At 39.3% G+C, this 11,439-nt stretch overlaps 2 protein-coding genes across 2 annotated transcripts; one reads left to right on the forward strand and one right to left on the reverse strand.

The window, feature by feature from the left end:
* Positions 1–174: 174 nt before the first annotated feature.
* Positions 175–2,381, reverse strand: armc1l (armadillo repeat containing 1, like). Its single transcript, XM_056732674.1, has 7 exons — positions 2,308–2,381; positions 1,719–1,871; positions 1,524–1,615; positions 1,252–1,441; positions 1,024–1,140; positions 846–920; positions 175–721 (listed from the first exon to the last, which is right to left on the reverse strand). The coding sequence occupies exons 2-7, from the start codon at positions 1,869–1,871 to the stop codon at positions 530–532; spliced, it is 819 nt and encodes a 272-aa protein (XP_056588652.1). The 5' UTR covers positions 2,308–2,381; the 3' UTR covers positions 175–529.
* An 82-nt stretch (positions 2,382–2,463) lies between these two features.
* On the forward strand, positions 2,464–7,268 carry mtfr2 (mitochondrial fission regulator 2). The gene is made up of 8 exons (XM_056732670.1): positions 2,464–2,512; positions 2,823–2,955; positions 3,058–3,162; positions 3,996–4,120; positions 4,346–4,563; positions 4,690–4,981; positions 5,162–5,345; positions 6,008–7,268. The coding sequence occupies exons 2-8, from the start codon at positions 2,875–2,877 to the stop codon at positions 6,050–6,052; spliced, it is 1,050 nt and encodes a 349-aa protein (XP_056588648.1). The 5' UTR covers positions 2,464–2,512; positions 2,823–2,874; the 3' UTR covers positions 6,053–7,268.
* The last annotated feature ends 4,171 nt before the right edge of the window (positions 7,269–11,439 follow it).

Below are 11,439 nucleotides of genomic sequence, written 5' to 3' on the forward strand. Positions count from 1 at the left end.
TATTTGGAAAAATGTTGTAACTGACATTTTGACAGCACAGATTTAATTAAAAGCAATTTCTGTAACGAAAAATAAAAACTGAAGTCACCTATTTCTTTTTTAAAATGCATATAGAAATACTTGAATTACAAAATTAAGAAATACATCAAGGATCTGTACAACTTTTTATTTATTTCCCACAGATCATAGCATCAAATGTGTTTTCTTTTGTTTTCAATATTTTCCACTTAAAACATCAAAATATTTACAGAAGTGGAAAGGAAATACAGACAACACAGAAACAGACAAATCACTGAGAGGGAAGAAGTGAAAGATCAATTTTGGTTAACAAATAAAAATGTACAACAATGAACAGCTTTTAATACACAGTTGTATACAGCTTGCATGTGGAAGCATGCTTTTGGTAAAAGGTAGCATGTTCACATGAACCGTATAGTAATTCCTCTGTGCTTCAAGTTCTGATAAGTTCTCAAGATGTTCTTTCTTTAAACAGTTGAGGTCCAAACTGTTATTATTACAAAAACAGACATTACCAGTAGAAGGTTTTAGTAAGGAAACTAGCTGCTGTGTTGAGCCAGCTTCCACCAGGGTCCTGTTTAGCGCCAGTACGAGATATGGCGCGGTCCAAATCTTTCTCCGGACTCTCCTCCTCTGGCAGGTAATCAGGCAGGTGGTGATTTTCTTCTACCTTTGTGTCAGAAGTGCTAAGTGGGATGAGAACCTGTACACAGCAATACATTTTATGAAACATCAAAACTGTTTCAGGACAAAAGAGTTGAGATGTGAAACATAATTTTTACTCATTTATGTACAAACTCGACCCATTTACCAACATTGACACCCACCTCTTCACCGCTTTCATTTTTCACCACCTGCTGAGCTGAAAGCACCTTTGTGGAAGCAATGGCAGTGGCCAGACTCTGGACAAAAGAACATTTGGTTATTAGACATTACATTTGAGTATTTTTATGATCAGACTCTCCTTACAGAAAGCAGAATATATCACTCAGGAGCTGCGCGTACCTCAGTGGACAGATCAGCACGGATGCGTACGGTGCATCTCTTCAAAGCCATCTGGAACGTGAAGCTGATGACACCTTTTACTTTTAAAAGTGCCTCTTCACACATACCTCTCTGATCCTGTCAACATCACCACATTTTTTACCATGAGAAAACCAGAACTTATTACAAACGTTTGATGGATCCTGTATTATTAACGAATGTAACGTAAAAGCGTCACGTGGCACCTACCACACCATCTAAGCCTTGTATATGCAGTGTAACCGATTTTGCTTTCTTGTTGGAGCTGTTGATGAAAAACTGTGGTTTGTTTGTCTTCGTCGGTTGATTCGGAGTCTGAAAAGCCGGTCTCTGTGGTCTAGCAGTCAACACGTCATGCACCTCTTTTGCGATGTCTGTGATTTCAGTTGGTAGACAAGTCCTTCATAAACAAATGGAAAAAATGAATGGAATGTAACAACTGAGAACAAGATCTAGAATAAACAACCTTTTGATTTACATACCTCTCCATCAGTGTCTCCAGGCTCACCATCATGCCAAGCTCATTTTTCATAGTGTTGATGTTTCGGGGTGATTCGGCCAGGTACCTCAGCGTCTGCAGAAACAATAGATTTGATTATTTTAGTAACATATGGGTTTACCATCACATCCCTCTATCAGATACATAAAAATGTACACTAAAAATCAGGTCTGTGCACCTGAAGGGTGGCAAAAAGCACTTGAGGGTCTTGGTGGTCCAGGAACAGCACTAGTCCAGGAAGGCAGCCCTGGTCCTGAACAATCGCCTCCCGATTTTGTGGTTCTGATGCCAAGTCCCGCAGCTGCGTGACTACTGACAAGGCGTCCATCATCTTTGTGGTTAGATAAAAGAACGAAGAATGATGAAAAATAACAGATACACTTTAAAAACTGTTACATGACCCATTTTTGCTTATCTGGTCATTTATAAATAACATATTATAAAATAAGACGTAAACCAAACTGCATTGCAGTATTACTAATATACAACCTCAAACATAGCTATCGAACTACATTTAACAGAAAAAAATATTAATTATAGAAATCTGTTGACATCGAACCACCGCGAGCTCCTTACAGAGTTCCTCATACAGAAACGTTAGCATGATAGCTCATCCTTTGACTCTAGTGTCCGTTTATGGGCAACTTACGACATTACAGTTGTCGAAGAACCGACTATAATTCTCTAAACACTCATTGTCGATACCAAAACGTGCAGTTTTATCTTTAATCGTGGAATATTTTATTTAAATCATTAAACAAACCCACCTCTATAATCGCCCTTTCCAGCGAACACTCAAATGTTACCGCTTACCCTCAAACGAATTGATTGGTCGACGTTGTTTTACGACGATTCTAAACTCCTGAAGATGATTGGCTGCGGGCTCCCGTGCCTTTCTCTCGGCCAATCAGAAACATCCTCACTCAAAGAGCTTTATTTGAGTGTACCTGCAGAGAGAACGTGTTGCGGAAGGTGAAGCGGATTTTTATCTTATTTATAAATATAAACCGGATTTTATAACTATTAAACTTTGGTGTGTTACTTAATAGAATACTTTTTTCGATCGTGTAACGTTATATTGATGAAATACGTGATTGATGTACTCAATGGTAGGACCGTTACTAGCATCTGATTTTGTAATACGGAAACATATTTATAGCAGATCATAAGTGACATTTGTTGCCGCAAATGTCATATAACTGTTATTTAAATGTTATAAATGTAACCGTATACCGCTTTTGTAGCCTTTTAAAAATTCAATGCACATGATTTGCTCTCTTAGGTCACGTGACGAGAGTTTGCTGCAGTGTGTGTGTTGGTTGGTCTGTCAGCAGATGTGGATTATGTCTCTGCTGGAGGACATCGTTGATCTGCTCAGATGTGTGCTGGAATACTTTGGAGTGCAGGGTGACATGGTAACATGTGTTGAAATTATTTGCATGTGCAATCATTGTTATTAGCACAAATGTTTCATTAAGATGGTCTTTACAATGATTTTTCTAATGCATCCTATGCAGCTGGTTCCTGTATGGGACAGTACCCTGTGTGGACAGTACCGCAGCCTAGTCCGTATGATTGGGACGAACCTCCCTCTCTCTCCTTACCCCCGTCTGGGCTTTCAGGTGAACAAAGTGTATTTTTAATGTAAATCAGCCACAGTATTTGCTATTCTATGATTGTGCATGAAAGTGTGATCAAAAAGTCTGAAACCTCTAGTGAAAGTACTTCTATGTTGCATTTTATTATGGATTACAAACCTTAACATTATCAATTTATCAATTATTAATTTATAGAGCAGTTTTATGGATTGATTTTTCGAAATTTAGATTTTTACATAATTTGAAAGCAGAATAATTAAGCTTTCTATTGACGTATAAGTTGTTATGATATGATCATATCTGGCGGAGATATAGCAGTTTAATAGTCTGGAATCTGAGAGCGCAAAATAATCAAAATATTGAGAAAATTGCCTTTGAAGTTGTCAATAAGAGGCCCTGTTACTGGCCATCCACTCACAAAAATAAAGTTTTGATATATTTAGTATATTGAATTTACAAAATATCTTCACGGAACATGATCTTTACTTAATATCCTAATGATTTTTGGCATAAAAGAAAAATCGATAATTTTGACCCAAACAATGTATTTTTGACTTTAACTAAAAATGTTTCCATGCTACTTAAAGCTGGTTTTGTGATCCAGGGTCACACTTTATGTCACTGAAATCGTTCTTTATTTCTTCATAAAAAGTAAGAAGGCACTTTTGTTTACTCTATGTGCTGTTGAACCCTATGTCGGATACAAGTATTGAAGACTATTATGCCAATTTTGTAACAGTAATTTATACATTTGTATCCATCACATGAATGTATTCACATGGCTTTAAATTTAAATGGATGGAAGCACTTAAAAGTCTCAAAACTAAGTGCATCTTAATGACTTCTGACTCTTTCAGATTCCTCTCCAGACATTCAATAGACACGGCCATATTGATGTTTCAGTAGACACTCCAGCTATTCCCACCTTCGCCGATGTGCTTTGGCTGATGGAGGATGAAGGGGCGAGCCATACTAAATTCAGGTAGTCAGATGTTAGAAGCTCTTCGAATAAAATTGTCTTTTAAGTTTATTAATAGCTTACATCAGCCTTTGTTTGTCTAGAAATGTGAACGATGTAATAACACTTTGATTTGATGATATCTCTGGTTTGATTCTGATCCAGTTAACTTTATCCAGTTTTCAAGTGCTGTGCATTAGAACATAGATATAATGGACTTTTGTGGATTTACGTACCATGTTTATGCAGGAATGCTGCCCCACTTAAGAAATACTGCAAACAGCAAGATTTTGAGATTCCTTCAGTCAGATCTGAACGGTCATTGCCAGTGTCTGTACATGCTGAGAGAGGAGGCAGGGTGCTGGGGCGCGGCGCCCAGCCAGAGGCCCTGCAGAAGATCTCCGCTCTGGAGGGGGAACTACAGAGACTACGGGCACAAATCGCAATGATAGTCACAGCTCCAGCAGGTACCGTTTGTTCTGAGTCTGGCAGTAATATAACCGGCAGGTTGTTGCAAAACCAAAGACCCAATTCCCAGAGATCTGATTGTACACTGTTAATAATTCTGTATATCTATCACCCATCTGTCTCAGGCCCCGCCCCTCTTTCAGCTGATCTCAGCACCCCATGCTCTACGCCTCTACGGACTCCCATCCTCACTTCCACTCCGATGTGTCCTCCTCCTCCACCACCTCCACTTCCTCCTCTGTCTGTGGGTAACTCCAGGGAGGTGTCTGTGACAGAGGTCATCCGACAGAGACAAGCAGCGAAGCAAGAAATGGCCGAACAGATGGGGCCCTCCGTGGATTCAGCATCGGCCGTGCTGCCCTCAATGTTGGAGGTGCTGAGGGACCTGAATCAGGTCAAACTCCGTACTGTGGAGAGGTATGCTTATACTTGAAACATCATTACGGTCAATTGCTTGTTTAATTTCATTAAAGTTTTTTAATGGTAAAACACTGTAGGAGTGGAACCGACACTGCAGATCTGTAACTTTATTGTTGCCATTCCGAAACTCAATGCTAAAAATCTTAGGTTAATTTTAATGTTATTCTGGGTTTTTAGGTCTCCAGGTGGAACACCAGTAAGAAGACGGAGAAGTAAAGGCATAACATGCGCGTCTGACCCAGCGACTCTCATCGCTGAGGCATTGAAACGAAAGTTTGCATACAGACAGAGAGACGATTCGTTCGGCAAAGAGAACCGGTCCACTGAACTCTCTCCATTCGGCAGTCCGGACACACCCCGAGTAGGTGCCTTCTTCCTTTACTGTTGACAGTAATAAAAAGAGATGGATTAGGCTTTTGTCTTAAACACATAAACAGCACCGATCGCCGGAATGGACTTCAATTTAAAAGTGTATATAAATGAAAGTGTGCTTTTGACGTCAGTAAATATATCAGACTGTTAAAGTGATAATTCACCCAAATTCTGTCATCATGTATTCGCTTTCTGGTCACTTCAAACCTGCATGAATTTCTTTCTTCTGCAGAACACAAAAGAAGAAATTTTATTTGGAGAATGTTGGTAACGGAGCAATTGTGGTACCCATTCATATCTATTGTATGGACACAAAACATTCTTCAAAATATCCATTCTGTAAAGGACAGTCATACAATTTTGAATTGATAAGAGGGAGTGAAAAAAATCAACAGATTGGTTCCTTGTTTGTAACATTAGGGAAATCATGATTGTCCATACAATTGATAATACCACAGTAGACCAGCAGGGGGCAACATTTCACCACAGTTTCCTGTGCAGCCTTTATGCTTGCCAGATGTTTTCTTCCCTCGCTGGCTGTTTAGAAAATGCTCTGTAGTCAGATTTGTGCAAACTTCGCCATGCAGTTTAGTTGGAAATGTTGTTTGATATTGTGAGCTGTTGTGACTTCTCTATTGTGTTGGTTTACAGATCTTCAATCACACCAGACGCAGCCAGGGACGCATTCACCTTTGACCCTTGACCTCAAAGTTGACCTGGAACACACTTGTTTTACGGACTGCTGTTACAAAGGGATCTTTCTGTGTTCTCTCTTCCCCTTGTTTTTTTTTCTTTAATTTCTCCCTTTCAAAGATCTACTGTCTAAATCTGGGCATCTATCGGAGAACACTGTGCACCTTTTAGAGCATTTTTATGCAGGGATTGTACATTTTATGTGCTTTTTTATTTGTAAATATTCTGAACAAAGGATTTATACATGTTAATTGTGATTGTTGATGGTTAGTAGCAGCGTTGTGATTATGAGCAGCGATACAGAATGACAGCACTCATGATGTCATAAGCCTGCCACAATTCAGCTTCTGTCAGTCACCTGGTACTGATCTATGCAATACAGCTGCGCTTTTTGTGTTTTTATATACTGATAATTTTACGAAGCTTGGTTCAACTAACAAAGGTTATCTGAATAACTGTTTGTGGAACAGTTGGAAGATTAGATCGATGATACCTGTTCTGCTGTTTCATCTTCAACAAAGTGCTAATGAAGTCTCGCTGTCAAAAGCAATAAACAAAGGCTAAGCTTTACAAAAAACTTGTCTACATGAATCAGCCTTGACCATCTCGCTTTCATTTTCCCTATATGTCTATCTAACGTGAAACTGTATATATTTAAACATGCTTAATTGACGGAATAATCCGAGCATTGATTGAATGTAGGGTTTAAAACAGACTGATCATGAATTGCTTTTTTTATAAAAGCTATGTGCATTTGCAGTGTTAAGCACATTTGACGCTGACCCAACAGCCTTTATTTACCGTGATGTTTACGCTGTTGTTGTCTGGCCCAGCGCTCGTGTGGGTGGATGCTCGTTTGATGGAATAATTGCAATGTGTTGCATCTGTTTGTTGTGTCTGTAACCCACATCCTTCCAATCACTAAAGGTTATCATGGAGAGGATATGCTGGTCTACCGAGACAGGAAATGGTTACACGCCGAAAATCTGATTGATCCTTTGCTTCTGACAGACGCGTCATGATGTTTGTCTGATAGGAGGGCGTGAAGAGTGGAATGTTGTACTGTAGTCTCAACACCACTGCTAAATCTGGCATATGGTTTCTATTTTTGTTTATCTTTGGAAATGCACCTGCTCTAATGGAGAACATTAAATGCCCCCACCTTTCCGTAATGCAAATGTTTGTTTGTTTCTGAGGTTTACAAAAGAGTTAAGTGAGATAATGATAGTGTTTTTCCAGTCTATTTTTAATACTGCACATGTAAATATCTCAATATCAGAATGCATGGAAGGGGGTATCTGTCAGCCTCGACCAATAGCATGAGTTTGGGCGATGACGAGGGGGCGTTTTTATGCTGTACTTAATTTACTTTTGATGTTGCCTAATATGTTACCCAAATATTAAAACTGCAGGAAGTAGATGTGCATGTTTACTTAATTTATCTGCAAATTTATTTAGATCCTCTTTCGTTTCTCTACCACGTGAACAAGTGATGCTGTGTTGTTCGTCTCCTAAGGCATTGTATTTTAAACTCTCACCTGCATAAGACTTATGTTTTTAACCATATTTGTCACATTGTGGTGATGACTGACATCTGTCCCTAAAGGTTAACGAGCCTGACCAAAATGAGTAAATTAACCACTAGAGGGCGCTTAAGCTATAAGTATCGCTGGGATGATTCGCAGTAAAACTGCAGAAACTGATACATCACTGATATCTCACAAGGCCGCTTTGCAGGGAAAGACCAAAAGCTACAGTGCAAAGATGTGATAAGAGTGGAAAAATAAAAGCGGGTGAGGTCCTGAAAGTTCACGAGTTGGTTTATATTTGCATACTTGTATGAACTCATTTGCAATGCAAAATTGAACCAAAGATTTAAAGGAACACTGCAATGTGATTGGCTTTTAACTTGGTCACCTGACAGGGTCTTTGTTCAATTTTTTAAACATTTACCTATGTACCTGGGAGTACAATTCCTTGTGGGTGGGTTTGTGCATATCATTTTTGTGTTTGGGTGTCTGTGTGCTCCACTAAAGATGTTTTGTGTTGTCGAATTAAGAACTGAGACCCAAACACGTTTTATATTATCCACTCTATAGTAGTTGACCAGCAGAAAATAACATATATATAGCCTCAAGTTGACATAAGGTCATAATTTTTTTGCCTCTTTCAAACTAAAGAGCTAAGACTACGCACGTTTTAGCAGGTGGCGGAACTTACGTGTTCAAACGTATTGGCCGTAATCTGTTTTTATGTGTGCATGGTACACAGGAACTGTTTACACCCAACACTAAGCCCCTCGAGGCCCATTGCGACTTCTATGGACACATCTGCATTTGCACTATATCCCCAAACCTTAAAGAGACAGCATTTTTTAGCCTAGGGTGTGTTTGCTTTTACCGCCTGCTGTCATACGTTGTTTACTGTGCGTGTGACGTATACGAAGTCACCGGCAGGGTCAAGTAGCCTATGGAGTGTGCGCGTACCCAAATTCTTCTAACCGTGCGTGTTGTTTGCCGTGTGTGTCTAGGATTGACTGGACTATGTGCTACAAACAATGGATTATACAATGAAATGCTAAAAGGCTTGACTTTGTGCTTGTCATAATAATGGAAATTCGTCGTGGGTATCCTTTGTTGAGATGGCAATCCCAGAATGCATTGCACGATGCTCGGCAAATTAAATACACTCACAACTGTGGACAAGGCGAGAGAAATCTCACATTTGTTGAATGCTGATATGTATGGAAACAAATTAACTGTTGAGATATAATAATGCGTATAATTGTTTGAAATGGATAGTCTTATCACTTTCTTTGTGTTAACGTCCAACTCATAAAATCAATTGTACGTTTTTTCCATGCAACGTGTGTCTGTGTGGTAGAGTTTTCCAAAACGGTCACTTTGCGCGACCGTTAGAATGCTGCTTTGACAACTACATATGTAGGTTGTAAAGAGCAAAGCAGCTAAGTTTTAAAAGAGAGGTCGTTTCTCTAGCTGCACCTATGTTATAATATATTTCCTTGTCATTAAAATATATTTTAAGTTTCACAATATACACATATGTACTGTTTTTCTTGTTTCTCTGTGTGTGTTTGTGTGTGTGTGTGTGTTTGTGTGTGCTTGTACAACCTCCTTTCTGGCTCAGGGTTGGTACTTTCCCAGTGAGAGTCATTTGAGTTTTTAAATGAGTAAGCCAATGATTCTGGGAAAGAAAGGGTTAATCGTTCACTGCCCCGTCTCTCTCTCTCTCTCTCTCTCTCTCTCTCTCTCTCTCTCACACACACACACACTCTCCCTCCATCTCTCTTTCTTCTTCCTGCTCTCCATCTTTCTCAATTTCATTGACTCATCTGCTGTAGAATGAATGTGTGAACCTACAAAGATCTGGGGCACCATTGACTACCATAGTAAATTTTTTCCTACTCAATTGTACCCCAGAAATGTTCACTGATTACAAACATTCTTTCAAATACATATTTTTTGTGTTCAGAGCATCAAAATCTATACAGTTTTGAAGCAACTGTGACTAAATGATGAGTTAATGATGACTGAATAACTTAAAATTCCTAATGCACGCTTTACGTGGATATGTCTTTAAATTCTTGGTGCTTTTCACAATCTCATGTATTTTTTATTAGCCCCCATAAACGGAGCAAAGCGCACCTGTCTCTCACCTGCTCTTATTGCAATGATAAACATTACTAATGTGTGTGTGAGAGAGAGACTTTTGTATGTTAGCGCTCCACCAAATGTCATGGGTCAGCTGCTATGTGTACAAATGTTGATTTCCCCACAATAATGAGGATGATGCGTGGAAGAAAGGTGTTTCAATAAGCTGGACCTGTAGGTTGAGTCGAGCTAGTTTGTCTGCTTTTCAGCTGTCTGCTTTAATTATTGTATTTTTTGGGATTTAATTAAACTCAAATATTAGGTCACAAACAATGAGCTCTTTTGCTTTGAGTACAGACTGACTCACCGTGTATTAACAGGGCTGACCGGAGAGTTACTATAAAGAACATGATGGGCAGGGTGCATTCGGGACTCTGGGGTGTATGATACAGGTTAGATGTGGCATCATATATTGAAATTAAAACCCACAAACGATTTACAAAATGAAATCAAGGAAATGTTTTGTGTAAAAAAAAAGAACAAGTATTTAAAATTGTGCACTATTTCAAGTCATTAGTAATCAGATTCAAATGTAATCAAATTTGTATCTCATTATGTGTTCAAACGAAAACTCATAACCTTTTTTGGATTTACCACCCATCAAGACGTTTTTTTCAGTTTCAGACTCCGTGCCTCCCGGAGAGCGTCCCTGGAGATTTCCAACATGTCGTGAACAATTACCAGGAACACTTTGCATGTGTATCATGCCTAGAATTTGTGTTGGACTCATAAGTACACGGTCTGGAATGTGTGTGCTTGCACATGTTGGTGAAACATAAACTTGGAGACCTCTTCCCCTGGACAGACACGGGGAATACACGATCTTATTTGACTTGCAAATACATATGCAAATGAGGGACCCGACTGAGGGCGTGTCAAGGAGGTGGTCATGTGTCTGCCAGTTGTGTACTCATGTGTGGGGGTCACACTGACTGAGAGGAAGTGTAAGCATGCATGCTTTGTGAGGGCAGTGACGGGAACATACGCAAGATGTGCATTTCACACATGTGGAGTCATGTCTGTGTCTTACCCACGCTTAAAGTGGTCTGATGGGTGCTTGCGATGTCGTGTTCTTACATCTTTCCCCAGAATTCACTTGTAAGTGTTGCTTTCTATTGAACTTCCTGTTAACCTTTCAATCAATCTTCATCTTTTGTGCAAACCTGTGAACGTTTGCCTTTTAAACATTCATTTAAACTAATTCTGACCAAAAACCCCTAACGATCCAAATATATCAAACACAAAACGCAAATTATCACACCACAAAAATAAACCACAAATCTGCTGTCTGATTGAAAGTGCAGGGCCTAGTTAATGGTTTCTGTGGTTTCCATTCATGTAGTTAATCTTTTATAGTTATGTTTTTCTATTAACTAATGGTACAGTGTTTTCAAATGTTTTTGAAGTTGACTCTGTGTTGCATGTTTTTGTATATGTAATGTGTGTATTTGTTTTAGGGACAGTTTGATGTACGTATATGTGGAAGGTTGAGATGGCAGACTTGGGTGCAGGAGAACCTGGCTCCTGAGACCCCTGGCCTGAAGTCAGGCAGATTATTTCATTTGACTTGGAAATTTCATGCAAATAAGGAGACCCGTGTCGAGGCGTGTCTAGAAGTCTATCAAGACATTTTCATGTGTTTTTTTGAGAGGTGGGGGGTTTACATCGTAATGGATAGAATGCTGAGGCGAGGTATTGCTGTTCAAAAGATGTTTATGA

The sequence above is a fragment of the Triplophysa dalaica genome, chromosome 20, assembly GCF_015846415.1.
Source record: "Triplophysa dalaica isolate WHDGS20190420 chromosome 20, ASM1584641v1, whole genome shotgun sequence".
Taxonomy (NCBI): domain Eukaryota; kingdom Metazoa; phylum Chordata; class Actinopteri; order Cypriniformes; family Nemacheilidae; genus Triplophysa; species Triplophysa dalaica.